The 19906-nt window shown below is 42.1% G+C and overlaps 1 protein-coding gene across 1 annotated transcript in view; it reads left to right on the top strand.

The window, feature by feature from the left end:
• The window catches only part of LOC137323169 (relaxin receptor 2-like), a 125632-nt gene extending 108437 nt beyond the window's left edge, over window positions 1-17195 (top strand). Inside the window, exon 18 of the mRNA XM_067986678.1 lies at window positions 16948-17195. Within this exon, the coding sequence (XP_067842779.1) occupies window positions 16948-17195 (248 nt within the window). The remainder of the gene's footprint in view (window positions 1-16947) is intronic.
• The last annotated feature ends 2711 nt before the right edge of the window (window positions 17196-19906 follow it).

Raw genomic sequence — 19906 nt, 5'->3', positions numbered from 1 at the left:
ATATCACAAGTTAGATTGGCATATTTAAACGTTTTCAAATTAGTTGTAACACAATATTCGCCCTTTCCGGCATATGCCACTTAAGTGGGTTTTAGATCCGCCTCTAGGCCCTCCATGGTACAGTTAATATCCTGATTGGTACCGGTATTATTAAACCCACACTGTGCTTCTAGGCTGTGTCCAACACTATGTGGACACACAGTGACAGCATGTCTAGTAACACATCCCTTTAATTTTGTTCCAGCCAATCAGCTTAAATCTACGTCCTCTAGTTCTTGAACCCTCTGCTAGGGGAAACAGGTACTTCCTGTCTACTTTATCTGGGCCCCTCATAATCTTGTAATTTTGTATCCATTGTGCGGATATCTTCTAAATATTGTTTCTCCCAATTTTATTGTTAACTGATGGGAACCTAACCCTGAATTTTGGAAATCCAAATTACTGTGTCCCTCTTTACTTTAATTTCAGTCCTTTTGATTGATACCAGTGTTTCCTGACTGTTTCATTAATTAGTTGGTTTCTCTATGGACCATGTGTCAGTGCCTTGTTTAAAAGGATTTCTCACTCGCCTGGACCACATTAACCATTTTCCTGTTGTGCTGTTGTCAAGTAACTGAGCCTGTCTGAGACTCATTCTTCAATGTATCTTCTTCATGTATCTCCGCATACTAGCAGCATCTCATAGGAATGAGCTTAGTGTTCTTGGATATTAACTTTCTGCTGGCCCGTCTCTTCTTCCTCATGGTATTTCTGAACATTTTCCACGGCACACATCATATGTCCTGTAGGATTCAGTCCTGTAAAAGCAACTGGTTTGTTTAAAGAGTGGTTGCAATAGCTCACCAGGCCACAGGCCTTTGTAATCATGTTCTTCATCCTGATCTCCGTTTCAGATGATGGCAACATACATTTGTATCTTTTATGTCCACTGTAGCCACTCTTAGGTTTTCAGGTTATCTTATCAAAAAGATCAGGGGTGTCTAGAGTGCTTATCTCCCCCTGCATGGTCCCGATGTCAGGGTAGTGGCCAGGCTATTGAGTGTAGTTTTCTCATTATTCATTATAGGCAAGGACACAAATATCTCCACGAGAAAGCTATCAATTTACTATTCTCAACTACACTTTCCTGACTTCCACTAGATTGTATATTTATGCCAGATTGATTTTTTTTATCATGCCCAATTCAATGACTTTAGAGAAATTCCCATGTCTCCCCACCTCGAGCACTCTGTCTCGGAAGACAACAAATAGGTTAAAACAAAACAAATCAAAATGTTTTCAAAAGAAGAGAATCAGGTTGATATCAACACGCTGTGACATTTGGTATCTGCTGATGTCTGCAGCTAAAGTCTTAATCTTTAACACCACTGGATCGTTTCCTGCACCAAATTTCTCCAGCAAAGGTTGCACCGTAACTTTGTAACTACTCTTGGTAATCCTGCACCATCAACACTCACGTGGTCCCAAAAAAAAACCAGGGTCACCTGTTTTAAAAGAAACACAGAAAATCCATTGCGGCTCTTCTTGATTAATTTGTCAAATCTTCATTTATTATTTATTTATCCAAAGGAATAATCCCTATACCCAAAACAAATTTAGAAAACAAAACAGGAGAGAGAAATTGCCTAGTCTCTCTCTCTCTGAAGCACGCAGCCTGTCTGAAATAAACACCGTCTCTCCCACATACAGATGTACGCAGGGCTGCAGACTGGAATTTCTAACTCCAAGTCCTAATCTCTGTGTTTTCAAGATGTAACCACATTAAGCAGATATCATTAGCAGCCGCCTGCTAAGATACGTTATATTCCTCTTTTATTAATTTATTAATGGTTTGGGCATGTGTTTCTAGCACTGTAGCTATCCTTTGCAAATATATGGTCAGCATTTGATCCTCAGACAATTCCTTATCTGTATTTTCATTTATCTTTTAATATATCTTTAATGCGAGACCCTAAATCTCTGACCTTTTGATCTAATGTTGTCAAATCAATGGTGTTAACAACTGAGGCAAAGGCAGTTGCTATATCACTTATCACAGATCTTTACGTCTCCATATTTGCCTATCTCTTTTTACGATGTCCACCTCCATTCCATGTCGCTCTTTGTTTTAACACTTGAGTTAGGAGGTGTTGATCTAATTGTTGAGTTTTCTTAGCATTCTCAATGCGAGTTATATAATTTGTCAGGGAAGGTCTCCCCTCTTTGGTCAGATCTTGTATTCTACTATTAATTTCAAATAAAATTGAATAGCCCCAGAACTTGTCAAAACTTCCTTATCATACTGTGGCAGGGTAAAACTGATAGGCGTTTAGTACCCTGTGTCAGTACATAGCTCAAGTAATGGACTTCCAATTGTCTAACCTAAGCTTCCTTTTCATATGATTTGTTTTACATTCCTTTCTTATCAATTTTTCACTGTAGCGTGAAAACTTATATCTCAGTCAATTGTAGCCTTTGGCATTTCCGAGTGATTGGGACAATTTTACTAATATAACCTATACCAATTGTTACCTCATGTTCACCTGTGTAATGGTTAGCCTCAGACAGTTCTCAACCGACTGGGTCATTTCTATCTGTTTGAACTGGTCTTGGCATGACAGTCTAGCTTCTTGGGATGGAAGGGGTTAATATTAACTTGCTCTTGTGGTAGGAGTAACTTGATCCTTCTCCCTTTTGAGATTAAGTTCTCACCTTCAAAATTTCACTTCACACAGGTTTGACTGATTTTTTTACTTCTCACATTTGTGGATTGCTTTATACTATATTTTTGCACACTTTTTTCACATACTTTTAGTGGATGTGATTATAATCAACGCTCCGAGCTGTTCCAGCTTTCCGACTTTTCCTATCACAATGATCCTGATAGTTTTTTAATCTATCCCGTTAATTTTTAACCTTTTTAAACCACAGCCAATCACAAAATAAACATTCAAAATGCCAATTTTTTGAAGATCCCATGTCTAGAATTTAACATGCCCACACTTTATAAGAACCAGAATTTAATAGGTCACTTAACCTCAATAACTCCAATTTTAATTCGGCAGTATCAGAATTAAACACACGACAAGACAGATACATTACACAAAGGAAGAAAACACGTAAGACACAGTAAGAAGGGGGCGTGGCCCACAACACCGACAAAAAAAACACTGATCAAGACAGGCTTTTTAAAGGGACAGTACACTTAAACAACAAAACCTTTCTTTTTCGGGTCTCTGTCTTTTAAACGTTTGTCTAGTCACTTAATTCTATCCATATTTTTTTTTACAGTACTGTCTCCATAAAGCAATTAGTTCTTTGGCTGTGGTACCTCTGTTATTTTTCCAAATTAATTCCTGAGCCTTTTTGGCGGCATCTAAGTTTTATCAATAGTTCCTGTTTATATCCAATCACCAGGAACTTAAACCCTGACTACCCTCAGTGATATTAACCACTGACCTACCGCTTACAAGTTATTCCCTCAGTGATATTCGACCACTGACCTCTTCCTGCTATTTCTGTGTATTCGCCAGACTGACCTGAATCTTGTAAGGAAGCCACATGAGTGTTAGCGATTGGACGATTCGTCGTCAGACTGACGGATTGGAGGAAAACCGACGTAGTAAATGAAGACTACTTACATCGGGGCGCCATTTCCTTCCTCCGTGTCTGAGACAATCCGCCTCTTACTCCGCGAACTCTCGGTGAACGACCGTTAAGATCCCCGTACGCGCCACCAAATGACGATCCGGATTCTTTCCCCTCAGTCTGGTTCAGTAAAATCTGAAGTCGAGTACATTTTAAAGTTCATCACAGCTTTAATAGCAGGGTTCTTAGTCTGCAGCATTGATTTGGACTCCTGATAGAGTCCCTCTATGCTGGCAGAGCAAGAACAAAAACATACAGAAATCCACACGTTTTTATACAAATCAATCGGGTTGGAACATACTTAACGAGGGTCAACACCAATCATAAGCTGGGCATAGGTTGCCATGCGAGGTTACATTATTTCCGGCCAATCATAAATCGTCCATGTGCTGATCATGTTGCTGTTAGACATCAAAGGGGATACTTCCTCACCTTCCAACTTGGAATGTTCTTCCCTGTCCCTTCTGTTCCTTATCTCCCAACCTGGAATGTCTTTCAACTTTGGCTAAGTTCGTTACCTATATTGATCTGCCATAAACATGGAGACATTCAGACCAGTCCTTGAATCACATCAAAGACTCTACATTGCTAAGACCATGCAAACCTGCTGACTACGCAAACATATGGCCCAGCAGGAAGCCAGGCCACCTGTACCAATCTCAGTTACTAACTAATTAACCCTTTCTAACCATTTTGCATTCTGCTTCTTTGCCACGTAGGCATCTTAATATTTTACTGAAAACTGACCACGTAGGGATTCTCACTATGATCGCTGTTCCCTAAATGTTCCCCAACTGACACTTGCTCCACTTGGCCGGCCTCATTCCCCAGATGAAGTCCAGCAATGCCTCCTTCGCCGTTGGGCTGAAACGTACTGGTCAAAAAAAGTTCTCCTGAGCACACTTCAAAAATTCCTCCCCCTCCTTGCCCCTTATATTATTACCATCCCAGTCTATTTTAGGATAGTTGAAGTCCCCCGTTATCACTACTCTATGGCTTTTGCACCTCTCTAATTTTCCTGCAAATTTGCTCTTCTATCTACTTCCCACTAGTTGGTGGCCTATAGAATACACCCAGTCGTGTAATGGCACCTCTGTTGTTTAACTTTAACCAAAAAGATTCTGTCCTTGACCCCTCCAGGGTATGCTCTCCCTCCAGCACTGCAATATTCTCCTCAATCAATACTGCCGCCCCCTCCTTTCTTCCCTGAACACCTTGTATCTAGGAATATTGAGTATCCAGACCTGCCCTTTTATGGGCCAGGTCTCCGTTATTATCACAACAGTCCGAGCTGCAGACATTGCGAGGCATCAGGGAGGGAGAAAGTTACCTGGACACTTTGATCCAGGAGGCAGTCATGCCCCTTAGACTAAATAGTGTAGAATTGGCACGTGGTCAGGGACAGGAGGGTGTGACTGTGAGTGAGGCAGGTATGGGGATCCAGGAGGTAGCATTGCAGGAGCCTCAGCCTCTGCACTTGTCCAATAGATACGAGGTTCTCACAGCCCTTGTGGACGAGTGCAGGGACTGCAGGGAGGATGAGCAAACTGGCCACGGCACCGTGGTTCAGGGTGCCATTCAAGTGGGGGGAGTAAAAAGGAATGTGGTTGTAGTAGGCGACAGTATAGTTAGAGGGATAGATACTGTTCTCTGCAGCCAAGAGCGAGAGTCCCGAAGGCTGTGTTGCCTACCCGGTGCCAGAGTTAAGGATATCTCCTCAGGGCTGGAGAGAAACTTGGAGTGTGAGGGGGAGGATCCAGTTGTCATAGTCCACGTAGGTACCAATGACATAGGTGGGACTAAGAAAGAGGTTCTGCTGAGGGAGTTTGAACAGCTAGGGACTAAATTAAAAAGCAGAACCACAAAGGTGATAATCTCCAGATTATTACCTGAGCCACAAGCAAATTGGCACAGGGTAAATCAGATCAGAGAGATGAATGCGTGGCTCAAAGATTGGTGTGGGAGAAGTGGGTTTCGTTTCATGGGGCACTGGCACCAGTACTGGGGAAAAAGGGAGCTGTTCTGTTGGGACGGGCTTCACCTGAACCATGCTGGGACCTGTGTTCTGGCGAACCGAATAACTAGGGCGGTAGAGAAGGCTTTAAACTAAATAGAGGGGGGTGGGGGCTCAGGTGGGGCGAAGTTTAGATTGATAAAGAGAAAAGACAAGGAAGTAGTATAGGAAAGTAATGGGGGTAATGATAAACAGAGTGTGTCAGGTAGGGACAGAGCGTACAAACATAAGAGTACACTAGCAAATGGGGCCGGGGTAGGAAAGAATGGTAAAAAGACTAAATTAAATGTTCTTTATCTGAATGCGCACAACGTTCGTAATAAGATAGATGAATTGACGGCACAAATAGAAACAAATGGGTATGATCTCGTGGCCATTACAGAGACGTGGTTGCAAGGTGACCAAGGTTGGGAGCTAAATATTCAGGGTTATTTAACATTTCGGAAGGATAGGAAAAAAGGTAAAGGTGGTGGGGTAGCTCTGTTAATAAAGGATGAAATTGGCATAATAGTGAGAAATTATCTTGACTCAGAAGATCAAGATGTCGATGTCGAATCAATTTGGGTGGAGGTAAGAAATAGCAAGGGAAAGAAATCACTGGTGGGTGGAGTATATAGCCCCCTAACAGTAGCTACACTGTAGGGCAAAATATAAATCAGGAAATAAGGGGGGGCTTGTAAAAAAGGTAATGCAATAATCATGGGCGATTTTAACTTTCACATAGATTGGACAAATCAAATTGGCAAAAATAGCCATGAGGAGGAGTTCATAGAGTGTATTAGGGACTGTTTCTTCGACCAATACATCAGGGAACCAACCAGGGAACAGGCCATTTTGGATCTGGTAATGGGTAACGAAACAGGATTAATGAATGATCTCAAAGTAAAGGATCCCTTGGGAAGCAGTGATCATAACATGATAGAATTTCACATCCAGTTTGAGAGCAAGGATCTTGGGTCTGAAACTACTGTATTAAACTTAAATAAGGGCAATTATAAAGGAATGAGGGCGGAACTGGCTAAAGTGGACTGGGTAAACAGATTAGATGGCATGATGGTGGATAAGCAGTGGCAAACATTTAAAAAGATATTTTATGACTCGCGACAAAAATATAACCCTGTGAGGAGGAAAGACTCCACAAAAAGGGTGAACCAACCATGGCTAACTAAGGAAGTAAAGGATGGTATCAGGTTAAAAGAAAAAGCATACAACATGGCAAAGATTACTGGTAAGCCCGAAGATTGGGAAAACTTTAAAAATCAGCAAAGGATGATGAAAAGAATAATAAAGAGGGAGAAAATAAATTATGAGAGTAAACTAGCAAGAAATATAAAAACTGACAGTAAAAGCTTCTACGAGTATATAAAAAGGAAGACGGTAGCTAAAGTAAACATTGGTCCCTGAGAGGATGAGACTGGGGAAATAATAATGGAAAACAAGGAAATGGCAGAGGAATTGAACAAATATTTTGTATCTGTCTTCACAGTAGAAGACACTAATAATATACCAATAATAGTTGAAAATCAAGGGGCAAAGGGAGGGAGAAAGTAAAAACAATCTCTATCTCTAGAGAAAAAGTACTAGGGTAAACTAATGGGTCTAAAGGCTGACAAGTCCCCTGGACCTGATGGCTTGCATCCAAGGGTCTTAAAGGAAGTGGCTACAGAGATAGTGGATGCATTGGTTGTAATCTTCCAGAATTCACTAGATTCTGGAAAGGTCCCAGCGGATTGGAAAACCGCAAACGTAACATCCCTATTCAAGAAGGGAGTGAGACAGAAAGCAGGTAACTATAGACCAGTTAGCCTAACATCTGACATTGGGAAAATGCTAGAATCCATTATTAAGAAAGTAGTAGCAGGATATTTGGAGACTCATAATACAATCAAGGAGAATCAACATGGTTTTATGAAGGGGAAATTGTGTCTGACAAATTTATTAGAGTTCTTTGAGCAAGTAATGGGCAGGGTGGATAAAGGGGAACCAATGGATGCAGTATATTTGGATTTCCAAAAGGCATTCGATAAGGTGCCACATAAAAGATTACTGCACAAGATAAGAGCTCATGGTGTTGGGGGTAATATACTGGCATGGATAGAGGATTGGCTAACTAACAGAAAACAAAGAGTCGGGATAAAAGGGTCATTTTCAAAATGGCAATCTGTAACTCGTGGGGGGTCGCAGGGCTCAGTGCTGGTCAACTATTTACATTATATATCAATGACTTGGATGAAGGAACAGAGTGTCTTGTGGCCAAATTTGCTGATGATACAAAGATAGGTGGAAAAGCAAGTTGCGATGAGAACACAAAGTGTCTGCAAAGGGATATTGACAGGTTAAGCGAATGGGCAAAAATTGCTGCAGTACAGAGGGATCTGGGTGTCCTCGTACATGAAATACAACAAGTCAACATACAGGTGCAGCAGGTAATCCGGAAGGTGAACTGAATACTGGCCTTTATTTCTAGGGGGATGGAGTATAAAAGCAGGGAAGTCATGCTACAACTGTACAGGGTGCTGGTGAGACCACATCTGGAGTACTGTGTACAGTTCTGGTGCCCTTACTTAAGGAAGGACATAGTTGCATTGGAGGCAGTTCAGAGAAGGTTCACTAGGTTGATTCCGGGTATGGAAGGGTTGTCTTATGAGGAAAGATTGAATAGGTTGGGTCTACACTCATTGGAGTTTAGAAGAATGAGAGGAGATCTTATTGAAACATACAAGATTCTGAGGGGACTCGATAGGGTAGATGCTGAGAGGATGTTACCCCTCATGGGGGAATCTAAAACTAGGGAGCATAGTCTCAGAATAAGGGGTCGCCCATTTAAGATGGAAATGAGGAGGAATTTCTTCTCCCAGAGGGTCGTGAATCTTTGGAATTCTTTACCCCAAAAAGCTGTGGAGGCTCAGTCATTGAATACATTCAAGGCTGAGTTAGACAAATTTTTGATCAGCAAGGGAGTCAAAGGATATGGGGAAAAGGCGGGAAAGTGGAGTTGAGGTAAAAATCAAATCAGCCATGATCTCATTAAATGGCGGAGCAGGCTCGAGGGGCTGAATGGCCTACTCCTGCTCCTATCTCTTATGGTCTTACAACATCATATTCCCATGTGACTAATTGCACCTGCAGCTCTCCAACCTTGTTTAACACGCTCAGTGCATTTACACACATGCACTGTAAACCTATCTTAGATTTTCTTGTACTCTCAGTCCATTCCCATCTACTACCATACTATTTCTTGTCGGAGTGCTATCTTTCTCTCCCAATCCTTTGTGCACCTTGTTTCTCTTTTCCAATGCTACACCCTGTTGCCCATCCCCCTGCCAAATTAGTTTAACCCCCCCACAGCACTAGCAAACCTCCCCGTGAGAACATTGGTCCCAACTCTGTTGAGGTGCAACCCGTCCGGCCTGTATATGCACTGCACTGTCTTTGCGACTGGAAATCCGTTTCCAGTGGTGTGCTACAGGGCTCAGTGTTGGTACATATTAACGATTTGGACTTGAATGTAGGGGGTGTGATTGGCAAATTTGCAGACGACACAAAAATTGGCCGTGTAGTTGATAGTGAAGAGGATAGCTGTAGACTCCAAGAAGATATCAATGGGTTGATGGAGTGGGCAGAAAAGTGCCAAATCGAGTTCAACCCGGAGAAGTATGAGGTAATGCACTTAGGGAGGGCAAACAGTAAAAGGGAATATGCAGTAAACGGAAATATATTGAGGGGTAGAGGAAGTGAGAGACCTTGGAGTGCATGTGCACAGGTCCCTGAAGGTGGCAGTACAGGTAGATAAGGTTGTGGAGAAGGCATACGGAATGCTCTCCGTTATTAGCCGAGGTATAGAATACAAAAGCAGGGATGTAATGATGGAATTGTATAAAACGCTGGTAAGGCCACAGCTGGAGTATTGTGCACAGTTCTGGTCACCACATTACAGGAAGGATGTAATTGCTCTGGAGAGAGTGCAGAGAAGATTTACAAGAATGTTGCCAGGGCTTGAAAATTGCAGCTACGAGAAGAGATTGGATAGGCTGGGTTTGTTTTCCTTGGAGCAGAGGAGGCTGAGGGGAGATTTGATTGAGGTGTACAAAATTATGAGGGGCCTAGATAGAGTTGACAGGAAGTACCTGTTTCCCCTAGCGGAGAGTTCAAGAACTAGAGAACATAGATTTAAGCTGATTGGCGGAAGGATTAGAGGGGATATGAGGAAAACCTTTTTTACCCAGAGGGTGGTGGGTGTATGGAATTTGCTGCCCAAATTGGTGGTAGAGGCAGGGACCCTCAACTCTTTAAAAAGTACCTGGACCTGCAGCTAAAGTGCTGTAAGCTGCAGGGCTACGGACCGGGTGCTGGAAGGATTAGAATGGGCACTTGGTTGTTCTTCGAGCCGGCGCGCACACAATGGGCCGAATGACCCCCTCTGTGCTGTATCTTTTCTATGGTTCTATGTCCCACCTTCCCCCCCCCCCCCACCAGAACTGGTCCCAATGCCCCAGGTATCTAAAGCCCTCCCTCCTGCACCATCTCTCCAGCCATGCATTCATCTGCTCTATCCTCCTCTTTCTATCCTCGTTAGCATGTGGCACCGGGAGTAATCAAGAGATTACTACCTTGAGGTCCTACTTCTTAATCTCTTTCCTAACTCCTTAACATCTGCCTGCAGGACCTCATCCTTCTTTCTACCTATGTGGACCACGACCTCTGGCTGTTCTCATTCACCCGCCAGAATGTTCTGCAGCTGCTCAGTGACATCCTTGACCCTAGCACAGGGAAGCGACATACCATCCTGGAATCCGCAGAAACACCGGTCTGATCCCCTAATTATAGAATCCCCTATTACTATTGCTCTCGACCTTCCTCCTCTCCCCTTGTACAGCTGAGCCACCCATGGTGCCATGGTCTTTGATCTGGCTGCAATCCCCAGGGGAACCCTCTCCCTCATCCCACTCCCACTTTGCCTGCACTTTCTTAAACAATTGGTGACCACCTCCTGAAATGTGCTATCTATGTAGATAGCAGTCCTGCAGATGCACTGCAGTGACACCAGCTGTTGCTCAAACTCCGAAACCTGGAGCTCGAGCTCCTCCATCTGATGACACTTCCTGCACCTGTAGCCGTCCAGGACATGGGAAGCATCCTGGAGTTCCCACATGGCACAGGATGTGCATTCCAGGGGAGTGAGGTACCCTGCCAAGCTTCTATTAATTATATTAACTAAACTTAACAGAAATAAACTAAAAATCAGCTCCTTCCCTTGTGCTGATGTCACTTTGGTTTTTGTTTCCTCTCCCTGACGGTCGCTCTCCCTCTCTTCTCTGCTCTGTCGCCTCCGACTCCCGCTTTTATATGGGCCGCTCCTTCTCCTATGCTTGAGGCCCATATTGAGGAGGACTGCGACAAAATACAGGAAGACGTTAATAAACTTGCAGAATGGATGTGTAATTGGCAAATGAACTTCAACGTAGATAAGTGTGAGGCATTACGTTTTGGTAGGAAGAATAAGGAGGCCACGTACTCCTTAGAAAATAAGAATCTAAATGGGGTAGAGGAGCAGAGGGATTGGAGGGGGTGGGGGAGGGTACAGATACACAAAATCAGCCATATTAAAGGTTAATAAAGCCATAAAAAAAGCAAACAACACGCTGGGATTCATTTCTAGAGGGATAGAAAAGTGAAAAACAGAAGTTATGTTAAACTTGTATTGAACCTTGGTTAGACTACACTTGGAGTACTGTGAACAGTGTGGTCTCCATATTATAAAAATGGAGAGAGGCATTGGAGAAGGTGCAAAAGATTTACTAGGATGATACCAGAACTGAGAGGTTATACTGATCAGGAAAGATTGAACAGGCTAGGGCTCTTTTCTCTAGAAAAAAAGACTATGGGGCTACCTGATAGAGATCTTTAAGATTATTAAAGGGTTTGATAGGGTAGAGAAGATGTTTCCACTTGTGGGGGAGACCAGGAGTAGGGGCCATAAATATAAGATAGTCACTAATAAATCCAATAGGGAATTTGGGAGAAACTTCTTTACCCAGAGAGTGGAACTCGTTACCACAAGGAGCAGTTGAGGTGACTAACATAGGTGAATTTAAGGGGAAGCCAGATAAACACGAGGGAGAAATAGAAGGATATATTGATGGGGTTAGACAAAGAAGGGTGGGAAGAGGCTTGTGTGGAGCATAAGCCAATATGGAACTGTTGGGCCAAATGTGCTGTACATTATGTAATTCTATGTAGGCACTGCCTCCATGAAAAGCTGCACTTTTCCCAATTAACCTGTTCGCTACTGTGGTTCGTGTTTGGTACAGTTATTCTTTAATGGAGTCTCACTTTTGAGCCAATTTTCACTCCCGTTGGTAATACATATGCAGATAGTCTAAAAGGGGCATTTGACCCAAAGGCCACAGATCACACTCTAAAAAAAATAATCTATTGGCGTTACTATCTAATTGTTCAATTAACTCCAGCTCAGCAGATGACGTATTTCCTAACTGGATGAGATGGGGAGAAACAATCTGAACCCACCCCTTCACTGACAACTAGTACTTAAAAATTGGTTGCCTTCACAGTTACAAAGGAGGAATATGAATCTGACTAGCTGGATACAAGCCTGCAATGACATGGTACTGTCAGTGTGTCATTAGCTGTCTGCACATTCTGTGCTCAGTGAGTGCTCCTGTTCTAGTGTTCTTATTACATGTTTATGATCTTGTCACAAATAGCAAATAAAGAAACCCTTCCCTCAGTCATCATTATTTCACCAAGCTGATGTTCACTTGTCAGATTTTTTTTTTAAAGTGAAAACTGAGGAAAGTGTTGCCAGGAGCAAGCACTGTTTCAGTATTTTACCTGGTTTGCCACCACTTTAAGTATATTAATCCATGGCTGTTAACTTTAACATATATAGAGCAGAAAATATAGCCATGATTTGTTTTCATTAGAGGAAAAGATTGAGAGTAGACATTTTTCAAGTTTCTCAATTGCTATGAGAAATTGATAATCTGAATTCAAGCAGGTTACTTAATTTGAATTGAGGGCACAGAATTAATGGAAACTAGTACAAAAAAAGCCTGAACACAGACCTGTGCTTGGAAGGGATTGCATTTATATAGCACCTTATTGTGTCTTTCAGAAATATTCCAAAGCAGCTTACAAACAAACAAAGTTGTGTATGTACAAAATAAAATCCTACCTTGTTAATTTTGTTGTAACAGGCTGTTACCGACCCAGCAGTCAATTATACACACAGACTATGGTATCCAAACCAGCTTAGTTTATTCACCTCCAATGGGTCTTTACTTACAGCATCGAATCAGATAGTCCCAGTATTAGGTCCTTCTGCTTCACGCTTCTCCATGTGGATTAGTCACCCACATTCTGACCCTACATTGTACTGGACAGGGACATTTAGTATTTTCCAGCTTACCACTTGTCCCTCATGGTTTCTCTTTCTCCTGACCTTGTCCAGAAACTTTTCCACTCCAAGCTTCTCTCTAACTGAATCATTTCCCAGCCTTTTACACTCTCAGGCTGGTAAAGAGATAATCTTTTGAACTCTTTCAGCGCTCTCGTTGGGGCAGACTTTCCTCTTTCTCTTTCCACTGCTTATTAATCTTTTTGTTATTATTTCCACCTGACCATCTTCCTGGTCTGGAGCAGGTTTCTTCTTTTTTACTTTCCACTGCTTAACAACCTCTTGCTATTAAATCTTTGGACTTTTCCTCCTTAAATTCTTCTCAGGTACTCTACGTAGAATGTACAGCACAGAAACAGGCCCAACAGGTCCGTGCTGGTGTTCATGCTCCACACGAGCCTCCTCCCACCCCATCCGCATATCCTTCTATTCCTTTCTCCCTCGTGTTTATCTCGCTTCCCCTTAAATGCATCTATGCTCGTCATCTCAACTACTCCTTGTGGTAGCGAGTTCCACATTCTAACCACTCTCTGGGTAAAGAAGTTGCTCCTGAATTCCCCATTGGATTTATTAGTGACTATTTTATTTATGGCACCTAGTTCTGGTTTCCCCTCGCAAGTGGAAATAACATCTCTACGTCTAAGATTATAGGTTTGATAGCGTAAAGACTGCCATCAGGTTTGCATTTTTTTATAAAAATGGCCTTATTAAAATGCACTACTTTTAGTGATGTGCATCTGTACCCCCACCCCATTTAGACACTTATTTTCCAAGGCATATGTGGCCCCCTTATTCTTCCTACCAAAATGAATTTCAATTACTTCTATATTAAAATTCATTTGCCAATTACACACCCATTCTGCAAGTTTATTAATGCCTTCCTGTATTTTGTCACAGTCTTCCTCAACACTAACTATACCCCCAATTTGGAGTCATCTGCAAAATTTGAAATTTTCCTTCCAAATCCAGAGTCCAAATCGTTTATGTAAATGCTGAACAGTGGCCCCAGCACCGATCCTTGTGGAACATCACATCCCACCTTTTGCCAGCCTGAGTAACTACCTTTAACCCCTACTGTTTTGTAGCCAGCTTGCTATCCATTCTGCTACTTGTCCCCTGACTCCACATGATCTGACCTTAGTAATGAGCTATGTCTTTAACATAAATGTCTGCAGGCGTAGCATTCTTAACGGTCCGCACCAGCACTCAATCCTATAACATCACGAACAAATTCTGGTGGAGGCCATGGAGCCCATTCCTTGGGTTTTTTACAGATTGGAACTGGTCTCTCGGGATTTCTCCTTAACCACTGTAGCTCCGGCTGCTACTCCTTGGCACACTCCGTGGGATGATGAATGACAGTGTTGCTTTTTCTGACTGCAAGCGTTTGGCCTTGTCCTCCATCTTAAAGCAATTGTCCCTCACTCCTTGATTCCTGCGGTTTGTGCCTGCCCCTCGATTTGGTCCTCCTGCGCTTTGTTCCTCTTCCTCCCCCCCCCCCCCAGAGGAATCCTTCTGTTAGGATCATTTAAATGCATAGTCCTCCAATACTTGGATCTTGCTCTATAATTAACAGATCCTCTCTGCCTTCAGGCGCAGACTTACTCTCTTCTACTGCCACTTCCATTGGACTGACTTCAATGGCCTCTTCACATACCGTCTCTGCTTTCTCCCCCCCACTTTAGTTGTGTGCATGGTCTCAGACTCTGGTTTCTTCTTGATTTCTCACTGCAGGGAAGAGAGTTGCTTCTGGAAGGTCTCGTTATTCCAACTTGTCTTTCCACTGGATCATCGATGGATTACTTCTTCACATCCACCAAGTGAGCTTGGATGGAGACCAACATGCGGAACTTGGTATCCTCGGTGCCTTGTATCTCGTCCTCCAACTGGATCCTCATCTTGGCCCTGTGCTGCTTGTAGAGGCACTCGTGCTTCTTGAGGTGTTCACGGACCTGTCTAACCATCACTCGCCTCTTCTCCCTGCAGGCTCAGTTAGCGAATGGAGAGAACACTTGCTGCCCCACTTCAGCCCCCTCTCCTGGGTTTTGTCTCTTGCTCTAGAGAAAATAAATCGCTCCCATTCATGTCAGGTGAAAGCAGGCAGGAAGGGCCAGATCCATGAGGTGAGTTCCTTTATTGCACTGCTTGTGAGCCCAGAGGAGCAGGAGTGCTTCATCCAGGCCCCAACAAGCTCACCTGGCTAACAGGACCCCCGCAATCAACACCCCCAGATGGCGGACCTCCACCTACCTCTGACTCTTCAACCAACCTCCAATCTGTTCGTCTGCTCCCCAGCCCATGATCCATCCCTCCCTCCAATCCCCACCTGCAACAACAGGCCTTCCTGCCCAACTGCTAGCCAGCCTGTCAATTATGCTGGCTGCTGGGCGCAAAAGCCAGAAATGAAATTGATTAGCCTCATTAAGGTAACGATCTGCCCACTTATCTTCCAGGTTTCACACCCAGAAATTTCCCCCCACCACACTGTTAAAATTTACCCCCAAATGTAACTGGCTGTTACAGACCCAGGAATCAATTAGACACACAGGCTAAAGTATCCAAACCAGCTTCATTTATTCACCCCCAATGGTCTTTACTTACAACAGTCACAGGTATTATCTTGAGTCCTTATACTCTGGGGACCAGGAGGTGGGGGGGGTGGAAACCAGGGTGTGGGGGGGGGTGCGAGTCAGTAATTATAGTAAGTTAATGAAGCTCCGTGCCTCAGATTTTGTCAGCAATTTGCTTTTCCAGCACTGCTTGTGGGCCAGGAGGAGCAGGAGTGCTATCCTCTGGTGATCTTCCCCACCCCCCTGCAATCAGGAATCTCCCCCATGCGCAATCTCTCCCTCCCCGCGATCCGATTTCTCACCCCCTCCACCGCCCACGATCTCTCCCTCCCCCCCTCCCTCCTCTCCGGTCCCCAGCTACTGCCTTCTACAGCAGGCACTCCCTCGGTACTGCATTGGGAATGTCAGCCTAGATTTAGTGCTCATGTCTCTGGTGTGGGACTTAAACCCACGACCTTCTGACTCAGTGGTGTGATTATATATAATCTCACCCAATCTAGGGTGTCTGATTTTGGGGCAGGCTGCCGGGCGTGAAACGAAGAAAAAAATTGCGATAAATTCGGCAGGACCTCTGCCTTCCCGGTATTTCCGGGACTTCCGGCCGCTGACAGGCACCCCCGCTCCCTCTCCGGCTCCCTGTAAATATTGAGGCCGGATCCGTCTCTGATGATAGATTCCATTAAGTTCCCCACAATTGATGTTAAACTGACAGGTATGTAGTTAACCGGTTTCTCTCACCCTCCCTTCTTGAATAACAAAATAACATTTGCAATTTTCCAATCCAAAGCCACAATGCCTGTATCTAGAGAGCTTTGGAAAATTATGACTGATGCTTCTGCAATTTCCTCACCTGTTTCTTTTAATACCCTGAGGTTGTGAAAGGCACAATATAAATGCAAGTACTTTTTTAAAAGACATTAATTGTTACAAAGTGCACCAGAGCTGCTTGCTGGTATAGAATAGTACTACTAAATATTAATTGAAATTCCTATGCTACATCACATTATGAAAATATGACAACAAACTGATGAAAATTGTAATAGCTTTCTGCAGTTGAATAAAAATCCATTTTTAAAGTAAGATTTCAATCATTTCATAGCATTTTAATTGACATTTGGGTTTATTCAAGAAATATAAATACAACATTGGGTTGGCTCTTTAAAGAAATTAAAGGACGGTCTGCGGCTTTTCTTTAATCAATATTTGCAATATTCAGATTATTTGGTTGTTATATTTTCCTAAGTAAAAGCAATATTTCAGTCCATCAATGTTGTTAAAAATATAAATGTATTCTCATTGGTGTTTTCTTGATTTTTCAGGAACAATTACATCATGGGTAGTTGTATTCATACTCCCAATAAACAGTGCCTTAAATCCAATTCTCTATACGCTCACAACCAGTTTCTTCAGAGATAAGATGAAACAATTTCTGTGCAAACATCAACAAAGTAATGGAAAGAACGTGTGGACAGAGAGTTCTTCAAGACAGTCAACTTCATCAGTTAAACTTGGATTTTTAAAAAGGGTATCTGTTGTAGAAAATGTAATGAATTCAAGACATCGCTGACACTGTGGAACATTGTTACCATCAAGTATGGAAGCATAGTTTACAAGGAAAACACAGATTAGATTATTCAGGAGGTCGCTGAATACAGTAATTGTTGCCTGTATTTTGAGAGTATGCCTTCGTCACTACAGTTCAAAACTTGCAAAATTTGCAGAAAGCGAGTGTCTTTGGTAGTTATGTAGCAGTTACTACCTGAAAGTGGTTTCTCCTAAAGCTTTATATACAACGTTGGTGATTAGTATAACTCTCTTTTCTTCAATATAGAGAAAGAAATTCTACAGAAGCAGCAAAGGGAAATGGAAATATTACTTCAACAAAAGTAATTTTAAATTTAATTTGACTGTGTTTTGTAATTTTGTGAAATTCTTGTTAAAATGAGTAGGCAGTGAAAAAGAATGGGAAGCTTGTGCTACTGTTATTCAATTGTGATTTGTTGCACCAAGTACAGTGTTTCATTTGTGCCCTTTAGAGCACCAACAGCTCTAAGGAATTACAGGCTCTTTCAGCTAGCCATTTTTTTTAGATTTTTAGCACAGAAACAAGCCTTAGTATTACATAACAAAGCCACCCAAATGTCTGGCATAACTTTTTGTGTGTATTATTAACCCTGCACTGCTAAAATAACACTAACTTTAAACATTTTACTTCTGATCATACTTTTTCCATTATTCTCCTGGCTTTCCCATTCTCTTCTATTTACTTTATTTTTTCTTTATTTCTAACTCACCTTACTTTATCTGTTCTGTGCCTTTCCCATTCTTAAAAATAATACTTAAAACACCCATTTATCTAGTTTCCTATACCACAGGCCTCAATTTAATAGATGAGACCCATATGGAAAAAGTAGCATCAGATTGGATGCAAAATATCTCTCATGGCTTTTTTTTTGGATAACTGAGTCGCAGAAGATTGGCATGCTTGTGTTTAAAAGCATCAAATTAGTGAGCATAACCATCATGTTATTTCATCCGTGGTGTATCAATCTAACAGTTAAGAATTATAAACAATCTTAATGCAAGGATTTTTTTTGAAAAATGCCCCAGTTGTCAAATGATTTCTGCATTTTCAATATTTCTTTTCAACGGGATATTGATCCCAAATTTTTGTGGGAGTTCTGATGGTCATCTGATGTAACTCTGGCAGGAGCCAGGTGGAACTCCCAGGAAAATGATGGAGACCTGGTTGCGCTAGGCCTCCATTATTTCTCCTCATGTCTTGTAAGGAGTGGAACCTCCGTCCGCCCCTTATAGGGCAAATGACAGCCAGGGGTGTGTGCTCACTAAGCTAGGAGTTCCCCCTCTTCAGACTCTAAGGGGACCTGGAGTAGTAGTAGCGGCTGGTTCGCTGAGTGATTGGAGGTGTACTGGCCTCCACAAGGACTTATGTGGCTGTACCAGTGGGGAAATGGCCTGGAGCCCCTGAAGAAACGGCAGGTCAATTTTTGGAGATCAGCTCCCAAGCTCAATAGGCAGTGGGGAACTTAAAGTCCATTTAAAAAGGCATTTTGCAGCTTTAATGGTTTAATTTCAACTAGGCATTTGACACATCCTCTCATCTGAACCCACATTACTTGCAATAAACTGTGCTTAAACATTATTGATGTAGTCAGTGGCAAACAGTAAAAATAAGATAGTTAGTTTTCAGATAAATTTCCAGTTCCATAATGCACCAGCTGTCTCGCAGAAAATTCATAATTACACAAAAATGTTGGATCTTGTCACAAGTCACTTGCATTCAGAAGGACATCATGAAGTTAAAAAGAAAATTAATGCATCAAGTTCTTATTAATGGAGTTGCATTAATTATCATTATATATTGATACTATAAAATGGCAGTTTAACTTTGCATTACTAGAATTTTCAGATGTTTACTAGTAAGCCCAGGGTGGGTGTCTTAGCCTTCCTTTATTATAATTTTTATTATCTTTATTACTATTCATCACAAAAAATCTCTTTCCAAGAATGTTAAAGTATCTTATTATGTGTCACCCAGCAGAATATTCAACCATATTTTAGAATTCTTCCCCCATATTTTGATAATGTTACTTCCACACTTCAGCTCCTAATATTCTCTGACTGGAGCATCTACTCTGTGTTTGCTCTAATTAATCTGCCCTCTCTATATTTTTATGATTAAGGTATCCTGAGAACCATTGTGAATTTTGTCTTAAATTATGCATGCATGTACTGTACAACAAAAATGAAACTTGCTTTAATTAATGGACACTTTTCGAGGGATGTAGCCAAGCAGCAAAATAGTTTATCAATTTGGCTGATTTACATGGGAAATCATTACTCAAACATTTTAGAACTGAATGTGTATCTTAAAGTTAACTTATAAATACAGATGAATTGATAACCCATTTATTGTTGTCATCTTTGTTTTATCCAGGTCAGTAATCATGCTGACACCAAAAATTACATGTAGCCATGCCAGGTTTTTGAGAACCATTATTTTATCTTCTTCATACAAAATCTAGGCTGACACTTCAGTGCAGCACTGTCAGAGGTGCCATCTTTCGAATAAGACGTTTATCCGAGACCCCGTCTGCTCTCTCAGGTGGACATAAAAGATCCCATGGCACTATTCGAAGAAGAGTTGGGGAGTTCTCCCTGATGTCCTGGCCAATATTTATCCCTCAACCAACATCACTAAAACAGATTATCTTGTCATTATCACATTGCTGTATGCAAATTTGCTGCCATGTTTCC

The sequence above is a fragment of the Heptranchias perlo genome, chromosome 6 (genome assembly GCF_035084215.1).
Source record: "Heptranchias perlo isolate sHepPer1 chromosome 6, sHepPer1.hap1, whole genome shotgun sequence".
NCBI classification, from domain to species: Eukaryota; Metazoa; Chordata; class Chondrichthyes; order Hexanchiformes; family Hexanchidae; genus Heptranchias; species Heptranchias perlo.
Note: the sequence above shows the minus strand (reverse complement) of the source record. Positions and strands in the feature narration are given on the sequence as shown.